A 26,019-nucleotide genomic window follows, 5' to 3' on the forward strand; every position below is an offset into this window, starting at 1 on the left:
GGGGGAAAAAATGTGTCCTTAATAGAACAAATTTTGGGATAGGCATTCATAAAATTATTACACCAAGTCAAAAGTCAAAAATCAGTTTTTAAAGAAGAAATGAAGTAAGAAAAGCTAAACAGTTTTCACATTTTCAATATACATTTTATTTGAGGTAAGTGAAATTGTGGCCTTAAAAGCGGAAGGGCGCTTATTAGGTCAAATAGTGTAATTATTTTTATTTTGAGATTTATACCCTAAATCTTATCAAACATCACTCTCACTTCAAAACCAATTTCATTTGTCTCTACCTAACATCAAGTATTCTCTACTTTGTCATTAATTTTATATCCATCTAGGTAATTTTACATTATGTTCTGTGTGCTCTAAACTCACAACTGTAACACAACTAAATTATTTTAGTATTTAACTCACTCACCCCTGATATTTCATAATAGACTGGTCAAGTCTTTGAATTAGAAGAGTCTAAATGTGTCTTGAGGGGTTAATGAGTTAAGGCTGAACAAGATTGGCGTTTTGTGAGTTGTCCACTACAAAATGATTTATTGTAAACATGTTTGTCGGTTGTCTGCTACTGGAATGGATCATAAAACTAATGATAAAAGTAAACAATTGACACTTGTTACTGCAAACGTGGAAATTTAAGCTAATGACATGCTTGATCGGTAAAATTTCCACCGCGTAATATTTTGTACATGTATTAACTTTGTAAGTTTAAAAGTGTATCTATCGTGAAATTAAACACTCGCGAAAATACCCATGTTTACAGTACATGTACTCAAGCGTAGTTAACTATTTCACCCCTTTGTAACTTTATTAGACTCTACCATGCATTGATCTGGACAAGTCCATCATGATCTACAGTGGTGAAAGGGTTAAATAACAAATCAATATTTATATGTGCAAGTTGAACTTTCTATGTTTCATATGTTGATCTGAAATCTTACAACTAGACTTCTGCAGCATGTTTTCTTTTTTATTATTGTTTTTTTTTTGTTTTTTTTTGTTTTAAGAAAAAGGGCAAAGTTCATCCCATCATACAATCCAGTGTATTACCTATAGTCAAAGGTTTATGCTTCAAGTTGACTTTGCATCCTGGCTATTTTACAAAAGACTAGCGAGTACAAATGAGTTGTTTTTGGCATCGTCATTTTAAGAAAAAAGGAGAATTATTTTTCACATTATTTTATAACATAAAACAGAAAAGAGGCATAATTAGTTGTAACAACACTTAGTTTATATAGAATCAAACGTACAAAGTATATAGCTGTTAAGTTTGCCAGGGGACCAACATTAAAATATCATTAATTTAATCTCATTCCCTACAGGCTATTTTTTTCGTTATTTTTTGTAATTGCAGTGTGTATTCTGTTAGTATCCAAGATAGTCCATCAATATGCTATTTAAAATCCTATAGAGCTGTATCTCGGAAAAGAATTTAAAACCATTAATTGCTAGAATCTCAATCTAATTGAAATCTGATGTTGATAAATATTTATTGGAGTGTATAATGTAAAGCATCGCAGTGAAGTGGAATTACAAGTATAATTTAACTAGATTTCTAGAATCTCAATTTTTTTTCACGAGAGCTTTTGGTGGCTACATTATACCGGTATTGTACCAGACCTGGCACCAATTTCTTGAAACAAACTAAAGTCAAAACGTTCTATAATTGAATACAAGTATTAAAAATAAGTAATAAAGTAATAAAAAGAAATTACTTTAGTTTAGTATCGAAAAATTGGGTTCAAGTCCTGTGCTATGAGATTCATATTTCTAGGCATGTCGGTGCTTCTCACTTTTATTTCTAGAGATCTGTTAAAGAGATATTTAACATTTTCAAATCCCTGTACTCTGTTATTTACATTAATTTTGTTTCCTGTATAGTGTGAAGCTGTCATTTTCTACTTATGTTGTAAGTAACTGTTCAGTGTATATCCTGTTTGCCATGGTAAAGGAAAGACTACATTCATTTGTTTTAATACAAAGTGTAAAACACTACTGTGATATATGAAGCTTGTTGGGATTTTCTGTAAAATGCAATACAGATTTAAAGAAGAATGGAAATAAATTTGAAGAACAAAGATGAAGTTTTTTGTTTGTTTTATATAATAATGATTTCTAAACATTTTCTTGTGCGTCGTGTACACTGTCACCTTCATAAGATAAATTATTTTGTTGCTAAAAATCTGGTGAACAGAATATTCCATTTTGTTCACAGATACATTCAAAGTGAACTAGAAATAGATTATTAAAGGTAGCATACCCCCTTGCTCTTCATTAGTAACCCTACTTTTATCTTTAACTCATTTGTTCAAGTTGAGACTCTGACTTATATAATAGATGTAATATATTTGAATTAAAAAATTTTTTACTTCAGTTTGTTTCGAGTTTGTATTTAGAAATCCCCGCCAAAATTTTGTATAATGATTTTAAAAACAATCAAGTAAGCAAGTGTTACATATTTAAAAAAAAAATTGTCTGAACTTGGCAAAGCAAAAACTGTAATAAAGGCCTAGATTGTTTTATGATCTTGAAACTAAACTAGGATTAGCCCTACACAATTTCAGAAAAATAATGGTTTGATCAAATAATTTTAATAGTTTACCAAATCGAAATATTGCCGAACATTAGCAAACTAACTGTCACTGAAAGAAATCACAGAAAATTGTTTATCAAGAAACTTGATCCGATTGGAACTTAAGGTTAATTGACACTTAATTGTTTATCAAGAATTATATTAATGCTAGTACTGGAACTTTGCCACCTGGTCTGCCCGCACAGAGTTAGGAGGCACGATATTAGACAATGGTAAACTAGCAAAGTGTTGCCTTAGGTGATCTAGGCCACGCTTCGTTACACCATGTACTCGTCTCTCATTAGCTAAATCTGCCGTAAGTTCAGCAACACGTTTTTCCAGTTCCATTATTTCTAACTGACACTGTACTTTCACACTTTCCCCAGCAGCCAGTTTTTCACTTTCTGCTGCATTTTGGACGGATTCTAAATTCAACTCTAATCGTCCTTTTTCCATTCTATCTTTGTCTCTCTGTACACGTAATTCATGGACTTCTTTCACCATAGCTGCTTTTTCAGAACTGATCTCAGAAAAAATTTCCTCCATGGCTGTCAGCCGTGCATTAGCGTGGTCTAGTTCATCTTGTAACTTTTCACAATGGATTTTTAGACGACTGTTTGCTTTGTTGATGTCTGTTATTTTCACAGATTTATTTTCCACCTCACCAGAAAGTGTTCCTAAACGCGTTTCCAAATAGAGATTTCTCTTCTCCAGTTCCTTGTTTCTTCCTGTAAGTCTGATGTTTTCCCCCTTGACCGATTTAAATGCTTCGCGGAGAACACTAATTTCGTCAGAATCCCAAATACAGGAGTTGTCCAATTCAACTTCCACAGTTTTCTTTTGTGGTTGTTCTTTCAAAGGAACTTCGCTGTCTGAAACCAGGAAATAATTATTAGTTAAGCAATATATCATGTCATTGCAAATCTCCACAGTAAGTGAGTACTGTATTCGGCCCATTAAGTACATGGGGCGTTTAACAAGAGGCCCAGAGGGCCTGTATCGCTCACCTGGTTTGTAATGCCAAGAGTATTGTTCTGAATATAAGTTCATTGTTTCTTTTCTGAAGAAATTTGGATATTTACCTCTTATTCCCCTATTGGGACCCACTCTTTCTCCTCCAGGGGGGTCAAAGCCAAAATTTATACGAATTCTGTTAACCCCAAGGATGTTTCTGGCCAAATTTGGTTACAATCCATGCAGAACTCTAGGACAAGTAGCGATTTATAGGATTTACCTCTATTTCCCCAATTGGGCCCCGCCCCTCCTGCCCCCTGGGGGTCAGAGCCAAAATTTATACAAGTTCTGTTCCCCTTCCCCCAAGGATGTTTGTGGCCAAATTTGGTTACAATCCATGCAGAACTCTAGGACAAGTAGCGATTTATACGATTTACCTCTATTTCCCCTATTGGGCCCCGCCCCTCCTGCCCCCGGGGGGTCAGAGCCAAAATTTATACAAGTTCTGTTCCCCTTCCCTCAAGGATGTTTGTGGCCAAATTTGGTTACAATCCATGCAGAACTCTAGGACAAGTAGCGATTTATACGATTTACCTCTATTACCCCTATTGGGCCCCGCCCCTCCTGCCCCCAGGGGGTCAGAGCTAAAATTTATACAAGTTCTGTTCCCCTTCCCCCAAGGATGTTTCTGGCCAAATTTGGTTACAATCCATGCAGAACTCTAGGACAAGTAGCAATTTATACGATTTACCTCTATTACCCCTATTGGGCCCCGCCCCTCCTGCCCCCAGGGGGTCAGAGCTAAAATTTATACAAGTTCTGTTCCCCTTCCCCCAAGGATGTTTCTGGCCAAATTTGGTTACAATCCATGCAGAACTCTAGGACAAGTAGCGATTTATAGGATTTACCTCTATTACCCCTATTGGGCCCCGCCCCTCCTGCCCCTGGGGGTCAGAGCCAAAATTTATACAAGTTCTGTTCCCCTTCCCCCAAGGATGTTTCTGGCCAAATTTGGTTACAATCCATGCAGAACTCTAGGACAAGTAGCGATTTATTGGATTTACCTCTATTACCCCTATTGGGCCCCGCCCCTCCTGCCCCCAGGGGGTCAGAGCCAAAATTTATACAAGTTCTGTTCCCCTTCCCCCAAGGATGTTTGTGGCCAAATTTGGTTACAATCCATGCAGAACTCTAGGACAAGTAGCGATTTATAGGATTTACCTCTATTACCCCTATTGGGCCCCGCCCCTCCTGCCCCCTGGGGGTCAGAGCCAAAATTTATACAAGTTCTGTTCCCCTTCCCCCAAGGATGTTTGTGGCCAAATTTGGTTACAATCCATGCAGAACTCTAGGACAAGTAGCAATTTATACGATTTACCTCTATTACCCCTATTGGGCCCCGCCCCTCCTGCCCCCAGGGGGTCAGAGCCAAAATTTATACAAGTTCTGTTCCCCTTCCCCCAAGGATATTTCTGGCCAAATTTGGTTACAATCCATGCAGAACTCTAGGACAAGTAGCGATTTATAGGATTTACCTCTATTACCCCTATTGGGCCCCGCCCCTCCGCCCCCTGGGGGATCAGAGCCAAAATTTATACAAGTTCTGTTCCCCTTCCCCCAAGGATGTTTGTGGCCAAATTTGGTTACAATCCATGCAGAACTCTAGGACAAGTAGAGATTTATAGGATTTACCTCTATTTCCCCTATTGGGCCCCGCCCCTCCTGCCCCCAGGGGGTCAGAGCCAAAATTTATACAAGTTCTGTTCCCCTTCCCTCAAGGATGTTTGTGGCCAAATTTGGTTACAATCCATGCAGAACTCTAGGACAAGTAGCGATTTATAGGATTTACCTCTATTACCCCTATTAGGCCCCGCCCCTCCTGCCCCCAGGGGGTCAGAGCCAAAATTTATACAAGTTCTGTTCCCCTTCCCCCAAGAATGTTTCTGGCCAAATTTGGTTACAATCCATGCAGAACTCTAGGACAAGTAGCGATTTATAGGATTTACCTCTATTACCCCCTATTGGGCCCCGCCCCTCCTGCCCCAAGGGGGTCAGAGCCAAAATTTATACAAGTTCTGTTCCCCTTCCCCAAAGGATGTTTCTGGCCAAATTTGGTTACAATCCATGCAGAACTCTAGGACAAGTAGCGATTTATAGGATTTACCTCTATTACCCCTATTGGGCCCCGCCCCTCCTGCCCCCTGGGGGTCAGAGCCAAAATTTATACAAGTTCTGTTCCCCTTCCCCCAAGGATATTTCTGGCCAAATTTGGTTACAATCCATCCAGAACTCTATGACTAGTAGCGATTTAAAGGAAATGTTGACGGACGGACGACGGACGGACGGACGACGGACGGACGGACGGACGGACGACGGACGCCGCGCCATGACATAAGCTCACCGACCCTTCGGGCCAGGTGACTTAAAAATTGGAAAAAAATATGTAATTGGAATGGGCTCTCAGAAAAAAATGGGCTCCTCTTCATTTTCTATGCTTAAAAAGGATATGTAGACAGCTTTAACACAAACCCCATCCTCGATACTCCAGGGGTTCCGATCACTTACGATCTCTACATCCCTGGACTATCTCATAGTAAAACTGGAGGCAACAGAACAGAACAGGTAATTTAGTCCTTTGATGTACATCAAAAGAGCCGTATAATGGTACACTGTGGTTGACTGTCTGGCTTTGATGCTGGGCAATGCTCTCTCTGTAGTCTTCAAAGAAAATTTTTGCAGGCCTGTGATTGATTCAGATTTGTTCCCCTGAGATGCCTTCAATTTGACTATGAAATAGTCCAGGGGTGTAGAGATCGTATGTGATTTGAACCCCTGGAGTATCGAGGATGCGCAAACCCTGGGGTGCTTAAAGGGACAATTCAGTGAGGCTAATTCGTTACATAACCACGAAGCAAAATATGACATAAATGTATTGTTCTACATTCCTTATGAAACATATGACAAGAAATAGTGACAAATTCCACAACATTGTTAAGTATTTTGATTAATACCATTGAAATTTCAAATCGTTGATCAATACGATTAAGCAGGTATAACATGTACCCTGTACCTTTACCCGAGTCAAAGTCATACATGTTAAATAAATGGAATGCATAACCACTCAGGAGTTGATGAAATTATTTTTAGATAAGAACATGCATCTAATAATGTTAACACAACTGTAAGAGAGTTTTGAGTAGTTCTAGACAAAAAATTCTTTACTACACAGGCAAGGGTCAGGGTTCGGCATACAAGGCTATGTGTAATGGCGATTGAACATTTTACATACATTTGACTACAGTGGGCTTTTCTGACATATCACAGTTAAACCAACTAATCTAATTTCCAGTAGAACTGGTTTGTTTCCGAAATATGCGTAAGTTTTAATGTACTCTTAGACCGAATTGTCCCTTTATTAGGACAGTATTTGAACTGAACTTTATCAGGAGTTTATCATGCCTCCTGCATTCAGATGACTTAAATTTGGTTAGGTTAATTGGTTTTACTAGGGTCATTTAAGGATTAGTGGAGAAAATTCACCGAGCAGTGGTCAGTACCTGGCAACTGCCCCAGATGGAATTCAAACTCGCAACCCTGAGGTGAAGAGCTTGTGGTTATATGTTGGGATAACTTAACCACTCACTCCGCTCCAGCAGCCCACGGGGCCAGGCTTACAATGACAGGACTTACTACACATTAACCACTACATTATGTACTGATAAGTTTTCTAAATTATGGTAACAGGCCTTTTTGTTTTTCTATATATAAGCTAATCACAGGCTTGTGATTCAGACAATAAGACTACTAAATACAAATCTGAAGTATTTTAAAGAAATAAAATCCTGTGAGCTAACATGACAACATGTTGTGTCCAGCAAGATGCTAATTAAGCAGTCAGTTTAGAAGTTTTATAACTTTCCTGGACAGATAAAATTTATCTTAGAGTTGTCTCCCCTGTTACATCCCAATAAATCTATACATGGTTCATGCAGCACCTTTACAAACACTTTAAACTTTACCTGTATCACTTACTTTGTAAGAGAATGATACACAGTAAGAGCATACTTAAACATAGCCTGTCATGGGAATTTATTTTAACAAATTTAACTTTTATCCCAGCTACATGTTACAGTTGTAATGTGTCTTTAGGGATCCTATACAACGGAAATTGACACCAGATGCAAAAACAGGAAACATACATTTACATATCAGCCCAATAAAATTCAGTTAGGTATCAAACCCAGTATTTGAATCGAATGGATTTGTTATTACATGTATTTCAAATGCACTGAGCATTTATTTTGAGGTTACCTGTAACTGTTGGTTTCTCTGTCTCCATCTGTTGCTGGGATTTCATTTCGTCGTCCATGACTGACATCAGACGCACCCTCTCATATACCTTACGGATCGCCTCGGGATCAAAGGAAGACACATGTTTGATCTTTGCCTTGATGACCGTTTCCTCCTCAGGTGTCTTCTCGCCAAGCAAGTCCTTGACAGACACATCTACAGCAGGGGCAAACAACTCCCCCACCCAATCATTCCATTCTTTCCTTTGGGTAGCCATTTCTTTTATTCACTTGATTGCTTCCTTGACCTTGACATAATGTTAAAAGTGGAAAATGGATCAGAATGGTATACACAATTACATCAGCTTTTTCTGTGTTATCAGTAAATACTATAAATGGATTTTAGTGAAGTAGATTGTACATGTATATGAATCCCTAACTCTTCCCCAATATTGTGTTGTAATTTACATAAAACTTTCTTTATGCAGTCTAATATGTATGTTATTCTTGGAAATTTGTAAGTTGTTATTTAATGTCATGCTACCCAAATTAGAACACTTTAAATACATTTTATTCATAGTTTTGATTTTGCAATTTAAACTACGCTGTCTACGAGTAACTGTCCAGAACAAAAATAAACTTAAAGTTGCTAAAAATAGTTTTAAACTGTGGTGATTTAATTGTCGCAATTAAGCTTCCTACATCTCCTTATCATAATCCGGTCATGCGACAAATCCTAAAAACTCATTATAAAACAAGAGCTGTTTGAGAACAGCAAAGCTCACCTCTGGAATTTTGTTGATTTACATCAGGTTCCTTGTATTATATTAATTACAAAATATAGTAATGTCACTACATAGCTGAACTTTTAAGCCCTCTTGAAATTATCAAAATTAAGCAGTTTCCCCCTTTCAGTGATAGTCAATACCTCATTATAATCCTAAAAGATTGCATAAATCAATGTCACTTGTGACGGATAACAGTATAAGTTACAACTCTTGCACCAAAACCTTAAAGGGACAATTCACTCAGGCTAATTCTTTTACATAACCAAAAAGCAAAATATGACATAAATGTATTGTTCTACATTTCTTATGAAACATTTAACACAATATATTGACAAATTTCACATCATTGTTTAGTATTTAAATTGATACCGTTGTAATTACAAATCGTTGATCAGAGCCAAAGTCACACACATTAAACAAATGAACTACATATCCACTGATGAAGTAATAAAATGATTTTTAGGCAAGACAATTCACCTTATAAGGTAAACCACTACTGTAAGAGCGATTTGAGCAGCTATTGACAAAAGGTGCATTAATCTACGAGCAAGGGACAGGGTTCGATCGGCATACAAGATGTTCAACCACAATGTGTAATGGCGGACACTGAGCCAGTTTGAAAGTTTCACACCCATATTTCACCACCATGGGTTTTTCTAGCATATCACAGTAAAACTGGCTGATCTAATTCCCATTAGAACTGGATATTTCCCAATATATGTACAAATTTTAATGTTTTCTTAGATTGAATTGTCCCTTTAACCTGGCTATTTCCGTCCTTTGGGCCTTTTGCAATTTCAAAAATCCAGCATTTAGGCCTAAAAAAATATGTATGTTTCAGGTACCCCTACCTACCCTAGTTTTTACTTCCGACCCTAGCTATCTTATCACACTTTTTCAAAACCAAAATGTTGTGTATGAAGTTTTCAACTTCGATTTTTACGCATGCTTTAAGTTTATCCAGATAAAGTTCAATTACGAATATGGTAATGAGAAATAAAAGACTTCTAGCCAGCCTAAAACCTGAAAGACAACTTACATGAATTATTAAATTACTTTTTAATGTAGTTATAAAGCCACTTGACCCCTCCCTCACCCACCCCTCCTAAAAAAAAATAAAATTTAAAAAAATCCCAACCGACCTACCATATTTTTTTCAGTCATGTAACCTGAAACACACATATAATTTTTTTTGGCCTTAGCTCCTTTAAATGATTGCACACCCATAACAACAATTATAACCCAAAGTGATTGCAGTAATCAATGTCAGTTGTGATATAACAATTTTTCAACACTTCCACCAAAACCTTCGAGAGGAGAGCTAAAAAGGAAATACTCGATTGCTGAAGGATACAATGTATTTTATGGATTAAGGACTGACAGGCCAATATATGCGACAAAAGAAACAATGATTTTTTTGTAATTTTCCTCAAATCAATTTGAATATTTTCATTTTGTCTGGATACTTATGTAAACAAGTTCAATGGACTGGACACTGCATGCTTCAGAAGTTCAACATATCACTTCAGAGGTGTATACTTGTTCAGAAGTGACTGTTCATAACGTTTGTGTACATTCGCTACGTTGGCCGAGCATTAAATTGTCAGATAGTCAGAATCTTCTTGAAACTAGCATGGGACATGAACTGAAGTCTGTACATACACTGAGTGACAGTCAGTTCCTGATGTTGGCGTTCATAGCAACTCAGCGGGAAAATACATTTTGGAATACTGCACCATTTTCACTTACCTGGTAAAGTCAAATCACTATGTTCGTCTTATTTGTATCACAGTTTATGTATTTGAAATAAGATATATCGCTAATGAGTAGCCAAAATGCCAAGATATCCATCAAATTGTCCTGCAAAAACTTGTCGTTTACATTTCGTGGGCGCCGCCATATTTTATCACGTGATCTGGACCTTTATAATTTGATTGGCTGTTTGAGAACCAGCAGTGCATAATTCCTTTCCGGGAACATTCGTGTGTCAGTTGAGCACCATGGCTGAACGGGGTAAGTACCCATCTTCTCTTGGCATTTCTCCATGAATACGGCTTAAAAGATGTATGGCAACCATGTTATGAATTATGGAGACTGTATAGTTGTTAGTATGTAACCTTTGAAGGACGCACTTTTGTCATTGAGGACGAAATATGTAAAACATGCTTCAGCGAAGGGGAATGTATTCGACATTTTCGCATGCATCTCGGATAAAAAGGGGTTTAACCGGCGGTCAGTCTCTCCGCTAGTTGACCTTTTGAACTCTCGAGACGCATGAACAATTCGTGTTTCAAAGCTTATGACAGTGTATATAGAATAAACGTGGGCAAATTTATCTTTTTCAGCACTTCATCTCGCTAACGAGAATTGTAGACCTCGCATAGAGATTACGTGTTGAACGCCTTGTTCTATTTTCGCTTTGGCAGCCAAGCTGACCTTGCATTATATGTCCTTGTCCTACTTGAGAGATACGTGTTATTTTGTGGTGTATGGATCGGGGATGCATGATTAAGTTTAGGGCCAAACAGAGATTCATATATATATATATATATATATATATATATATATATGTCTGTCTATTGTCTGAACAGATTTTCACATAAAATTAGTTTTAGGCCTAATTGATTTTTAATCAAATCATTAATGGTTGATACTATCTTGAAAAGATAATAAAGTGCATAGATAAAGTATATCGATCCCAAATCAAAGATGGCTGCCACAGCAGCCATCTTGAAAACACATTGACTGATTGAGGTTCTTCTCATTAACCAGTGTGATTTAACTACCCTCATGGATGATCCTGACATGGTCATGTCCAAATTTTTCAGGTCAACCCGTAATCCAAGATGAATACCACAGCCATAATTTTGAAAACACATTTTGAACTGCATATCAACTTCTACCAGTGTCATTTAGATCTAGCTTAAATTATCCTGATATGGTCCCGACCAAGTGTTGTTATTTTTTGGGTCAATCCAAAATCTATGATGGCCACCACAGCTGCATTTTGAACTTTTTCTTATGTTGCACCAGTGCAATTTAACAGAAACTTTTGTGAAATTATCCAGAAGTGATCCTGACCAAGTGCTGTTATTTTTTTAGTTGTAACCAAATCCAAGATGGCCATTATTGCACCTTATCTGACAATTTACTATAAGACTTGTTGCTTAGATTGTCAGATGAACATTAAGGCCCATTGGGCCTCTTATTTTAGAATGTGGTTTTCATCAGGGACAACTCTATGAATGACAATGATTGTAAATAAATTGATTTTAATGCAAAATAATGTACATCTCGCATCATCATGGAAACTAAATCATATTATCTATAACAAAAGTGAAACTATGATCTGAATCAGAAACATGTACCATAATCGATATGATAAGTGCCCAGGACATTAAAAAAAATGAAAAGGTGCTTAATAAGATGAAATTATTGCAAAGCAATGTGCAAACATTTACAGTTTTGATAATTTCAGTCTTAATTATGCCTGGGCAATTGAAATTGCAGCCTCAAAGGGGGAGGGGCCCTAATAGGGATGTGAGCACTTATTGGGTCGAATATGGTATTTTGGTATATATGTTTGTTTGAATTTGGAGATTAGCATGTTAAAATTTAGGACACTTGCTGTTAACAAGCAATAGAAACTGTTGAATTTGAGACCTGAATGGAGGAAACGCAGAATTTTGTGATTTTTTAGAGACCCAATCAGTGTTCTCTTTTAAGGATTTTTTACTGCTGGTCACTTAAGGACCGACTGAGCCTAAAAGTTACTGGTCCTGACTGAATGTTACTGGTCCTTACAAAGTTACAATCCATTCTTTATCCTTGTAGTTTATATACTTACATAAAAAAATCTAGCAAAATAATAGTTTTACAAACAAAATATATCTGCATATCCGAATTAGTATTGTGCACTCTTAACAAAGTTGACTGAAAACCAGAATATTACGAAAAAATGTTTTGTACAGTTTGATCTTCAACCTTTATACACTTTTACTACTATTTTTTGTTTGGTATATTTCTTCTATCTGGACCAAAAGTTGAAGGTCAGAGGACCAGCTACTTGGCAAAAATTGTCTGCCCAACTATAAAAATGTTGGTCACGGACAGGCGTTAATTTCGAACGCTGGGCCCAATGCAAATTGACCAAATTGTACTAAAATGATTTTGGCAGGGTTCTCGTTAAAAGCCGGTTGCCGGCAAAAACAGCCGCCTATTTCTTTGTTTACAGCCAGCTATTTTTGTCAGAAATAAGTATTGGCCACTACGGAGGCCTGCGGCCCCCAACCACCTATTAATATTATTAATTTTCAACCATCTATTAAAAAAAACTTAGAGAGAACCCTGTTTGGTATCAAGTTATAAAATAATGTTTTCTTTGTCAACTGGCATAGATTCCTCCATTCACTTTCTTATAGATCTATATCAGAAAGGGAGACTTCTAATTTTGAAAATCAAAAAAAAAAAAAAAATATGTATTAAAGGGACAATTCAGTCTTAAGAGTACATTAAAATCTGCACATATTTCGGAAACAAACCAGTTCTAATAGAAATTAGATTAGTTTGTTTTACTATGATTTTCCATTGTAGTGAAATGTTCAAACTTGCTTACTGTCCGCCATTACATGTAGTGGTCGGAGGTCTTGTTTGCCGAACTCTGTGTTGTAAATAATTTTTGTCTGGAACTACTCAAATCGCTCTTATAGTAGTGTGTTTATGTTATTATATGCATGCTTCTCGCTAAAAATAATTTCATCAGCTCTTCAGTGTTTATGTAATGCATTTGTTTAACATGCGTGACTTTGGCCTGGGTATATGGATACACTGTACACATGTTGTACCTGCTTAATAGTATTGATCAACGATTTGGAATTTCAGTGGTATCAATTAAGATACTTAACAATGTCGGGAAATTTGTCAATATTTCTTGCGATATGTTTCATAAGGAATGTAGAACAACACATTTATGTCATATTTTGCTTTGTGGTTATGTAACAGAATTTAAAGGTTTATTACTTTATTTGTTTTCAGGTGAAAAGGGGGCATTTGTGACCTTAGCAACCAACGACACATATGCGCTAGGATGTTTGGTCCTTGGAAATTCGCTGAGGCGTGTCAAAACAGTCCATCAGCTAGTAGTCATGATCACAGATGGGGTGTCGGGATCAATGAGGTAAGAGTTGTCTCCCTTAATCATGTAATATCACATTTATTTGCAATATTGATTTCATCAGCCTTTGAATTAGGTTTTCTCCTGATTTGTGGGCCACGCTTGCCTTGACGTGAGCCAGTGCTGCCTTATAAATTTGTCCTCTGTTTCAAAATGTCTTATTTCATTTTGTTGGTTTGGGCAGGCAAAACATTTTTTAATTCTCCCTGTTTTTTTGTGTTATTTAATTGTTCTTTCATAACACAAATTTGAATGTGTATATATAACAGAACAGAAGACGGTATAGCAGCTAGACTAGGATTTGAATTCGGGACCTCCAAACACTCTCCTGACTGGTCATCGATGATTAAGTGATTTTCTTAATGTTTTGATAATTTCGGGGGCCTGTAGCTTTTGAATTGGGGAAAAAACTACATTTCATCTTATCATTTTCAAGAGTTTTTGTTTATTTGTGAAAATATTTAATATGAAATTGGGAAAATACAGCAACATTTGTTTATTCGTCTCTAATTATAAATGTACTTTAAAAAATCATATGATCAACCCAATTCTATTCCACTACATATGGTATACATCCTTTTTACTTGTATATATGAAAAGCTGAATATACAAAAATGAGCAAATCTGTTCGATCAACTTTAAAAGATATTTTTTCTTTAGTTGATTTTTTTTTTGTATTAATATTGTCAAGAGTAACCAAAATGAGAATCTCACCCGATATGCAAAATGATTCTTTAAATTGAAATGGCAATTATAAACCAAGCTTATAACGAAAAGATGAATATAACATTGCTAGCGAAATTTTACAATAATTATGTCATCATCAGAAAATGTCCACAATAAAAAATATATACTAAAACTTGATTTTAAAAATTAAATGCAGACCACAAATGGGCCATGTTCATACTCTATCTTATAATCAGGGTTATACACTAACATGATATCAGAAATGGAATCCATCAGTCTCCCAGGTGAAGAATGCGAGATCTTTGGGAACCTCAAGCCATGGATTAAGTATCAATGCCAAGTAATTTTCTTGCCATTCACCATGGAACCTTAGTTTTGTCTTCTGGTGCGATTTAATTTAAACTCATTTGCCTCAAATGATCCTGACTTGGTCACCAAGTGATGTTATTTTTTGGACTGATCCGAAATCCAAGATGGCCACCACACACATTTTGTTCTTCTTTTCAAGTTCTACTGGTGCTGTTCAGCCGAAACTTGCACAAAATCATTATGACATATAGTCCGGAGAAAATGTTGTTATTTTTCGGATCAATCCGAATTCCAAGATGGTGCCATCTTGAAAACATATTTTGAACTTCTCAAGTTCTACTGGTGTGATTTGGCTGAAACCTGACATGAACCTGACGTGGTCCTGACCAAGTGTTGTTATTAAGGTCAATCCCATTAATTTTAATATGGCTGTTCCAGCCACCATCATGGAAAATTTCTTCAGCGTCAGTGCTGAAAATTTGTTTGAATGTAAGGAAGGGCTGATATTTTAGAACTCTAAGGATACATGGCACTGTCTTTCCTAAATCACAATTAATGATGGATGTCAAAGTCACCATCTTGGAACACATTTTTGGATTTTGATAGTTAAAGTTTGTTACGGCTAATTCTCAGAAAGTACTGAAGGGATCTTTCTCAAATTTCATATGTAGGTTCCCCTAGGACCCTAGTTGTGCATATTGCATTTTGGGACTGATCGGTCAACAAGATGGCCGCCAGGTAGCCATCTTGGATTTTGATAGTTAAAGTTTGTTACCGCTATTTCTCAGAAAGCACTGAAGGGATCTTTCTCAAATTTCATATGTAGGTTCCCCTAGGACCCTAGTTGTGCATATTGCATTTTGGGACTGATCGGTCAACAAGATGGCCGACCAGCCGCCATCTTGGATTTTGATAGTTAAAGTTTGTTACGGCTAATTCTCAGAAAGTACTGAAGGGATCTTTCTCAAATTTCATATGTAGGTTCCCCTAGGACCCTAGTAGTGCATATTGCATTTTGGGACTGATCGGTCAACAAGATGGCCGCCAGGTAGCCATCTTGGATTTTGATAGTTAAAGTTTGTTACCGCTATTTCTCAGAAAGCACTGAAGGGATCTTTCTCAAATTTCATATGTAGGTTCCCCTAGGACCCTTGTTGTGCATATTGCATGCACAATCACTGTTTGTGTATTTAAAATATTTAAAACAGACTGTAGTTACTGTATGGTACTGTAAATGTAACTTTTGGAAAGGACGATAAAAAATCATGTAAAATTTAAGTCTTTTATAAACACATTAATCTTTACACTTTTATGGACATGTTTTTTATCATCCTATTAGGATTATAATTTCGGTCAAAAGGAAATTTTTTCAAATCCGGATTTCTTATACCCAGTGGCTCATTATTACAATTACCTAACACCAAAATGGCGGCCATATTCGGTTGGGAAAGTTTGTTATCTTTCAGCAGTATTTGACATTAAAAAAGTGAGTTACATCATTTACTCAAATTGGTTCAGGCAGTGTTTGTTTTTGGGATGATGCTCAGTTGTAGCTATAATCAAAACATCGTGTTGAAAAGGTGTCAGTTTTTTGTTTCAAAAGATGTGCTGCCAGTTACGTCGCCGTAGCTCTTGGATTTTGAAAGTGATTTGATCAGTTACCGCTATTTCTCAGAAAGTATATCCCCAGGGATTGCTCAAAATATCATATGGTCTTGGTTCCTAGTCAGGACCCTAGTACTTATCAATTGCAATTTAACAGTTCTGGCAGGACACCATCTGCGGATCACAGGTTTGATCAACACGGTTTAAAGGTTAAAAAGAGGGCCCAATCCCTCACATTTAGCAGCATGACAGACACCGTAAAATTTATAAGAATACTACTTGTTAGGTAGCAGGAGGGATTTATTATGAGGTTTATATTCAGTAGACCTACTTAGAGAAAATGGGGGTCCGAGATTTATTCATTTTTGCAACGGGAGGCCGAAAGTGCGCTACGGAAAGAAATTCCTGTGCAAACGGCTAAAAATTTCACGTAACGGGGTTTATGCGGAAAGGGCCTGGGGGGCCGAAACACTGTTGCATTTTGGGACATGATTGGTCAACAAGATGGCCGACCAGCCGCCATCTTGGATTTATTTTAAAGTTTGTTACCGCTAATTCTCATTAAGTACTGAAGGAATCTTTCTCAAATTTCATATGTAGGTTCCCCTAGGACCCCAGTAACTGTGCATATTGCATTTTGGGACTCTCGGTCAACAACGATGGCCGACCGGTGGCCATCTGGATTTTGATAGTTAAAGTTTGTTACCTCGCTAAAGAATGTATTGAAGGGATACAAATTTCATATGTAGGTTCCCCTAGGACCCTAGTTGTGCATATTGCATTTTGGGACTGATCAGTCACAAGATGGCCGCCAGGTATGCCATCTTGGATTTTGATAGTTAAAGTTTGTTACCGCTATTTCTCAAAAACCACTAAAAAGGGATCTTCCTCAAATTTCATATATAGGTTCCCCTAGGACCACCAGTTGTGCATATTGCATTTTGGGACTGATCGGTCAACAAGATGGCCGCCAGGTAGCCATCTTGGATTTTGATAGTTAAAGTTTTTGTTACCGCTATTTCTCAAAAAGCACTAAAGGGATCTTCCTCAAATTTCATATATAGGTTCCCCTAGGAAAAGTTTGTTGCATATTGCATTTTGGGATTGAATCGGTCAACAAGATGGCCGCCAGGTAGCCACCTTGGATTTTGATAGTTAAAGTTTGTTAACAATCTATTTCTCATCACTGAAGGTGTGATTTTCTCAAATTTCATAACTGTAGGTTCCCCTAGGACCCCACTTGGAACACATTTTAATATTTTCGTTTTAAATTGGTGCCAAGGTTGCGTTGTCATATGATGATTAAGGCCTTTGGGCCTTTTGTATCCAAAAAGGATGCATTTTATGAAATTTCCAAATTTATGCTAACCATCAATATGAGAAATTTAACATTGATTTAAATATTACATTACAGCTAAATGTGGGGGGGGGGGAATTCTAAGATCTGCATTAAAATTTCCACAAAAATCAAAATAGCCAGGAAAACCACTGCAGGGTATAAATCATTTGGTGTTTTCCATGTTCATCTCACATTGGTAATTATGGAGCAGAAGTCAAAAGGCGGTATTTATGTCTGGCACATTTTTAGTGTGAAACATTTTTGAAAATGAAGGGAAGCTCTGATGATTGATTGCTTAAAGGGAGATATCATAACAAAAATGCTCATTTAACAGGATAACCCCTGAATATATATGTGAACTCTTCTTGTAAAAGGATTTATTAAAAAGCACTCCACTATGCAGGGGTACAAGAATGGGTCAAATATTTTGACAATAATGAAATTTGGTAAATATCACTGCAAGATTTTCGTCAATGAAGTAGTAGAGTGGCTGATCAATACGAATTAGGAAAGATGAGCTCTCCATTTGTACTGCTGATGCTGAGGATTTGTTTGTTTTTTAACCTTCAAATGTCCTCAACCAAGGTTAAAACTTGAGGGTTATATCATTCAGGGGACAAATCACATTGATTTAACATGGATATATATATAGTCATAAATCGGTCTGCCAGGATGGTGTGGCATCATTTTGACCCCATTAATCCCAATTATGACAACCATTGAATGTCTATTCTATCTGACAGGAAATATTTACATTTGGTAAGCGATGACTTTGAGACTTACAGATACCTGGTACTAATTTTATGAGAGCAGAATGTAAACATCCATGAAAAAAAAATAAAAAACTGCATCATAAGCAGTTTTACTGTTCATTTTGACAAAATTCGCTCAATTTCGCCGGCCGTGTCAGTCAGGTACACTGCAATGAGCATCAATGCGTTTGAAGAGTATTGGAGTTTGTTTGATGTGATGATGAAGTGTGGTCATATTGATTTACAGAGATCTTTAGATAGACTCGGAGGTCCTGCATGTGGATTTGGGAGGGATGCGTAAATCAAAGTGTAGAGGTGTTTATTAATAAGTGATGTGTTGAATCTGTATAGATAAGACTGCGTTGTTTAGACGTTCGTGACAAACCAACCACTTTGAGGATTGATCTGCATGTCACATTGAGGCTGTGATTACACGGACTATAAAACATTAGGAATTAGACAGCCATCATGGTCGGTGACAGTCTTTAACGGCATGCACTCATTCATGCTTGTTTTAAAATGTCGTCTAATTCGACTACATTCAAATTAATCAGTTGAGTGTTCTGTTGACTTGGTGATGTTTTTAAAATGAGATTGGAAAGAAATTCATTTCATCAGGTACAAGTTTACAAAATGTTTTAAAAGATTCTTGCCAATTTCTCTGTGAAAAAGCATAATTTTTTGTCATCATAAAAGCCTGACTGATTACACTACCTAATTGGTCCTCGTCTGTCTTTATTTAAGGTTTGTCTGGATCGGTTATCTGAATAATTTCCTAAATGGCTGAAGTCTTCAAATATTCTCACCCAGTCCTATAGTACAGACATATAGGTAATTTTGAATGAGGTAGTGCGTTTTCTTTCGATTGCTAAAATTTACAGTGATGGATAATAGATTGCTGTTTTGTCAGTGATTGTTTCAGTTCCTCAGTCAAGCAATTTATAGAGGTGTTTGAATAAAAAGGCCGAAAGGAATCGCTTTCACACACTATAATCTTTTACTGATGTATAGGTATTGAGTTCTTTGTTGTAAAATTTGTCATTTGACCAGCAGTTTAAATATTGACTGAGATAGCAGTGATTTTTCAGGGTATTTTGGGAAAAAAAGTTTTCGTAACATTAATTGGGAATTTTTAATCGCAAAAACAGCAGTCTTGGGAGAAAGTTACCCATTACTGAACATGGTATTATATGTGATTAAATATTGTAAAACATAATTTAAATGGTGTCAATTTGTCAAAAGGGGACGACCATCACAACAGTTTCAGAGTAGTTTGTTTTTAGATTAAACAACGAGGCAGGTGATTTCCAGGTTTTATTTCTTTTTTCAGTGATTTGATTTGGGAATTTTTTAATTTAAATTGGGGAAAAACAGGGGGTTTAGCATTGAAAATAGGGTCGTTTACCGACCCAAGTTGTATAAGGAGAAAAATCACTGGATAGACATATACAGCTGAGGTGGATGTGTTCCTGGTGCTGTGTGGTAAGTACATCAGTTGACAAGTATCAAACTTTATTTGCTGATTTCAGAGTTCAAAAGATAAACTTTCACACGAGGACTACACTTATTAGTTTCCTTCTGACTGTCTAGTAGTGTGTGACTTGTGTTATATCCATTCACATTGCGATGATTGAGTATGGAATCTGGTGAATGTTGGTGTACATAGGTACAAATCAATCGAGTGGTTACTACTGGGTTCTAGTAAGTTATAGGATGAATCGTAAAACATCAAGTCACCAGAGACCAGCAGCTGTCATCTTATTTGTAAGATAAATGTCAATATAAGGATGAGAAAATATCATTGATTTTCTCAAGTGGGAGTTCACATAGTAAAAATGTACTGAGAAGTTATATAATTATGATGAAAATTCATTGAAAAAAAACAAGCATTTAGCAGTATACTGGCTATAATAATATGAAAACAGTAATTGCAGTAGCAAAACATGAATTTAATTGATATTTGTAAATCACAAAAAGATATATTGGATCTCAGTAAAAACAGTGAGATGTTTAAGTATTTTCACTGGCTAGTTCGGGTAACATGTTATATCCCATTAACAGCCAAGGTCATTTAAGGACGTGCCAGGTTTAGAAGGTGAAGTAACTCCCACTGACTTGTGGTCAGTACCTGGCAACTATCCCACGTGGGATATGAAACTGAGAGGTGAAAGGCAGTGATACTATCAGTGTTCTCCCTTAAGGATTTTTTCCTGCTGTTCCTGACTGAAAGTTACTGGTCCTTACGAAGTTACTTTTTGGTTTGTTTATTTTTACGTCCTATTAACAGCCAAGGTCATGTAAGGACGTGCCAGGTTTGTTGGTGGAGGAAAGCCGGAGTACCCGGAGAAAAACCACCGTCCAGCGGTCAGTATCTGGCAACTGCCCCACATGGGATTCGAACCCGCTTCCCAGAGGTTGAGGGCTTGTGGTAATATGTCGGGACATCTTAACCACTCGGCCACCGTGGCCCCTACGGGCAGTAATTGTAACAAAGTTACAATTCATTCTTGTAGTTTATATAATTACTAGCAAAGTAATAATTTTACTAACACAATATATCTGCATACGGGATTAGTATCGTAGGCTCTCAACAAAGTTTATCTTAAACCAGAATACTAAAAATTCCCGGTCAAAAGACCAGCTACATAGTAGACAATAAAAATTGTCTGCCCGACTATAAAGTTGCCGGTCATGGGCAGACGGACAGGTGTTAATTTTGAACGCTGGATATTATGTTTGAGAACCAATTGAACCGCTCTGCCATATACTCGCCTTCTATTCATTTGACATTCCCTTATGCCCAGGGCTTCTCGGCTACAGTGGCCCCTTTTTCTTTGGACCCTGAACCAGTCGGCTACACAAGAGTATGCTAGCCTCTTCTTTATTGGGTTGAAAAGCATTAATTCACAAGCGAGAGTAGACTGGCCACCAGTCTCTAGAATATTGGGAAAAAATCACTAAAATTTGGCTTGATTACTTTTGTCTCTACAACATGTCTTATTATAAGATTCAAACTATTAGAAGATAATCTAGTAAAGAACTCTGCTGAGAAAGTCCTATCAAAAACTTAGGGTCTGGTGGCCAGTCTTAAGCTAGATAAGCTAACTGTTTTTACATTTCAAGGAATACAATAGCAAATTAAAGACATCTTTGGAGACCCACCATCAATCACACACGTAACGATCCTCCAACGCTAAGGTGATCTAAGGTGATGAGTGTAGTTGAGGGTAGTGACTGTCTCCAATGATGATTAAAGAGGATAGAGTATTGGTTGTGGAGGAGACCCGAATTATATAATACACAACCAGTATTGTACAGACTACTATAGACAGTGAGTGAGTACTACATTCACACACACACACTGACTTGTTACTTTTTAGCTGGGAGGTTAATAAGGTGGCAATGTTCCTGCTGCCTAAGATAACACTGTAGTGAAAAAAATGTACTAGCATCAGTAGTAACGACCACATACATCTGATATATTAAATACCATCTACACTCCGGCTGTGTTTTAGGGAATGCGGTTGGTTATTCCTGGACCAGAAATGTACACATTTCTTACTGCATAATGTTTGTTTGTTGTACATATAAAATGTAGGCAGATTTCTGTAGAATTTGTTTGTTGTTAAGATTGCTATTCTAGATTTCGATGAGGAACTTTTCTGACAACAGTTGAAGCTATAAAACAGTAATCAGAAGGCGCTAAAAACAGATTTGTATCTGAGATCTGAGATTTTTGTGCATCTGTCATAAAAATGGAGGGGGGGGGGGAGGGGGGGCTGGTGGTGGGGGGGGGGGGTTTGGCTGAACTTATATTTTTGTAAGGATGAGTAACAAAGTATAATCTTTTTAAGTGTTACCTATGTTTTAATGTACCTGGTAACTCGGAGATCGATGAGGATGATGCCGTGCTCCTTGATTGATCATTGATCATTCCTTCCTGTTTACGTCGGACAGTGAAGCCCCTGCGACTTGTATTACACAATGGTTCCAGTGAAACGAACAATACATCAATATTCGGAAATGTTTTATCATGTAGTGTTCTAACAGGACATACCGTGTGAGCTTGTTCGTGTGAAGCAAATCAACTTGCTTGCTTTGGAAATAGCTTTTCATTTTTCACACAATCCTTGCCAATAAACGGCAAATCCCCTTTTTCTGTGGAATGCATGGCAGCAATGGTACACTGAGGTCTTTTTGCCTTTGCCATAAGAGAAGGAAGGATATACTTTAACCCATGTGTGTCTAGTCCTTTAAATCTGGTCAAGTCCTTTTCAATCACATCTTATCACATCCCATTTTAAATATCACGTGAAGGCGAGTCTTCACCTATCTTACACAAATTTATAATTTTTGTGAGTGATTATTTGCGTTCCCTGATTATTCCTAAGCATATGAAGATAAAAGTTCACTTAGATATTAATTAAAAGATTCTCAACGGTCTCATTTTGGATTTTGAATGAGTAAATTTTTTCATGTCAGTATCTTAAAAGAAAGCCTAATAATAGTGATAAAAATTGCTTGAATTGCAGTCATTGCAACCGTGTTTTGTTAACAACCACTACTTAATTATAAGAACAGTAAATATGGATAAAAAATACATTTCCAGTTCTTTTACCTGCTCAAAATGTGCATTGAATTTAATTCTTATTTTAATTTCAACCTGATGATTAATGCATGATTAATTTTCTTTTGGAAAAAATTGGGCCAAAAAATTAATTTGAAATGTGAAATAACATGCAATGGGTTGAAATCGTTTACCAGATTAAACAAACAAAACAGTGATAAAACAAGCATATTGATCTATCAAACCGTACATTTTACTGTAGATATGGGTTTTATTTCATACATGCCATATTTTTCTGATGATAACCATTTTTTGAGGGATCAAAAGAGGGAGGTATAAACGCGCGACATATATGAAATAAAATTAAATATCTGCTTTTTTTATGATGAAATTTCTGCATTTCATATTTGAATTTTACTGGAAATAGAGGAATGTGTGGTTTTGCAAAAGTAGTCACATCCCTATTTACACCCAGTTCTGGAGCAGTTTTATTGTTCGCGAAATATTAGACTGGCTTTTTAATAATCTCTGACAATAACGGATAACTAACTTAGATAAAGTTCTTAAATTTAAAAAGCAAATTAAATTAAAAAAAAAAAAACAGAATCGTTACAGTAGTATTCAAAATGTAATTTAATCTGAGAGAGAAAAAAAGTAAATTTCTTTTGTAATTTTTTTTATTTAAATTCAGTTACTACTGATTAAATTTTTACTATTAATATATTTTTTTTTTCAAAAAATAAATTCACACAGAAATTCTAAAAAAAAATAATACTTTTTCTATTTTTAAAAACGTGGGTCAATTTAAGAGTTGATAGAGATGTAATTTTGCTCTTTGTTTTACAGGAACCAGTTACGGAGAGTATTTGACCTGTTGTAACGAGGTCAACCTCCTAGACAGTAAGGATGCCTCTAACCTACAGTTGTTAGGGCGACCAGATCTTAATGTCACCTTCACTAAGTTCCATTGTTGGCGACTCACAATGTACGACAAAGCTGTCTTCCTTGATGCTGATACTTTAGTAAGTGATTTTAGAGGTCCTAAAAATCCAAATTTTGTTTTCATTTTCTGCTTGAAAGAAATTCAATAAAATTTAACTTTTCATATTATTCTTGCCAAAACTTTATATAGAGTCCCAGCATACCTGTTTTCCTCCCCTTTCCTCCTCTGAGTCAATTTGCATTGTGATTCCATAAACGTTCAAGGAGCAAGTAAGGGGCAGACAGGAAGACTAAAATTAAAATTTTCAAAAGATCTACTGCTAAAAAAGACATTTTTTGTTATGAAAATAAGGGGGAATTTCAGGTCAACATGACATTGTATCTATAAGTATCAGTTAGGTATCAGTTATAGTGGAAAATCTCCTGGTTCTATGATCCTATTATGTACATGTGACCGGGTCTTTATTCAGATTTTGTATGTAGAAAAGATCGACATTTAAAAATCTGTCAATGCACTCTGATGTTGGAGTTAGTCGTGAATTGGCTATGTGTAATCCTACGTGACATTCTATATGAATATCTATACAGGAAAATCTGTTTGGCAGAGAGTCAAGTTCATAATTCAGGATTAATTAAAGAAAAAGTCATATTCACGATAATGTTTTATTCAATAAAAAAGACATATTTTGTTTTGGTTACTCCTGGTTCTATGATCCTATTATGTACATGTGACCGGGTCTTTATTCAGATTTTGTATGTAGAAAAGATCGACATTTAAAAATCTGTCAATGCACTCTGATGTTGGAGTTAGTCGTGAATTGGCTATGTGTAATCCTACGTGACATTCTATATGAATATCTATACAGGAAAATCTGTTTGGCAGAGAGTCAAGTTCATAATTTAGGATTAATTAAAGAAAAAGTCATATTCACGATAATGTTTTATTCAATAATAAAAAACATATTTTGTTTTGGTTATCTGAATTTAATCACATTTAATGCAAATTTAAAATCACATTTTCCATTTGCATAGCTTTCAATAAAAAAATTCTATCTATTTAATTTAAAGATTGAGTACATGTTGTTATGCTAAATAGTATGCATTCCAGCTGTTCTATCCACTATATAACTGGTGATATCGGCTTGATAGGTAATTAAACTAAAACACTACAAAACCAATACTTCCCAGTTTATTTTATGCTTTTGATCTTTTGTTTTAGGTCCTTAGAAATGTAGATGAGTTATTTGATAGAGAAGAACTATCAGCTGCCCCAGATGCTGGTTGGCCTGACTGTTTTAATTCTGGAGTTTTTGTATTCCGGCCCTCCGAGGAAACCTATAAAAATCTCTTAGATTTCGCAATAGCTAAAGGAAGTTTTGATGGTAAGTTCAGATTATCACAATGATTTAAATTAATTTCAGTTTTTTTAATTTTCATGTAACTAATACATGTGGTGCTGAAAGTACTTGAAAATTATTTATCATGAAAATAATTATGCGAGATACCTTGACTTAGTTTCATTATTGTTCTTCAACTTAAGGTAATTGTTTGACTTGTTATGAACAAAACCAACTTTGATCTTCTATGGATTGTCAATGCAAAAGCAATGTTAAAACCAGAAAGAGATTTACAATAATGAAGTGTACCTTCTATTTGGATTGATGCAAACCAATACATCAAAATACAACTACATTTTTTTAGCCCACCATCATCAGATGGTGGGCTATTCAAATCGCCCTGCGTCCGTGGTCCGTCGTCCGCCGTCCGTCGTACGTCCGTAAACAATGCTTGTTATCACTATTTCTTGAGAACTACTGAAGGGATTTTGTTCAAACTTCACATGGAGGTTACCCTTGGTCCCTAGTTGTGCCATACAGATTTTGAGGCTGATCGGAAAAATAAGATGGCCGCCAGGCAGCCATCTTTGATTTTGGCAGTTGAAGTTTGTTATCGATATTTCTTGAGAACTACTACTGAAGGGATTTTGTTCAAACTTCACATGGAGGTTACCCTTGGTCCCTAGTTGTGCCATACAG

At 36.4% G+C, this 26,019-nt stretch overlaps 2 protein-coding genes across 3 annotated transcripts in view; one reads left to right on the plus strand and one right to left on the minus strand.

The window, feature by feature from the left end:
- Positions 1-2,680: 2,680 nt before the first annotated feature.
- LOC138307776 (coiled-coil domain-containing protein 160 homolog) lies at positions 2,681-21,777 on the minus strand. 2 transcript variants are annotated; one of them, XM_069248655.1, is made up of 3 exons: positions 21,637-21,777; positions 7,844-8,129; positions 2,681-3,450 (listed from the first exon to the last, which is right to left on the minus strand). In XM_069248655.1, exons 2-3 carry the CDS (start codon positions 8,097-8,099, stop codon positions 2,747-2,749), a joined length of 960 nt encoding a protein of 319 aa, XP_069104756.1. In that variant the 5' UTR covers positions 8,100-8,129; positions 21,637-21,777; the 3' UTR covers positions 2,681-2,746. The 2 variants fall into 2 exon arrangements, with proteins under 2 accessions (XP_069104756.1, XP_069104755.1); XM_069248654.1 differs by lacking the exon at positions 21,637-21,777 and adding an exon at positions 10,359-10,527.
- The window catches only part of LOC138307773 (glycogenin-2-like), a 44,386-nt gene continuing 28,926 nt past the window's right edge, over positions 10,560-26,019 (plus strand). The window contains 5 exon segments of the mRNA XM_069248650.1: positions 10,560-10,622; positions 13,644-13,785; positions 23,888-23,918; positions 23,920-24,063; positions 25,203-25,365. Of these exon segments, the coding sequence (XP_069104751.1) occupies positions 10,610-10,622; positions 13,644-13,785; positions 23,888-23,918; positions 23,920-24,063; positions 25,203-25,365 (493 nt within the window). The 5' untranslated portion in view covers positions 10,560-10,609.

Source organism: Argopecten irradians, chromosome 14, assembly GCF_041381155.1.
Source record: "Argopecten irradians isolate NY chromosome 14, Ai_NY, whole genome shotgun sequence".
In the NCBI taxonomy this organism is placed as follows: Eukaryota; Metazoa; Mollusca; class Bivalvia; order Pectinida; family Pectinidae; genus Argopecten; species Argopecten irradians.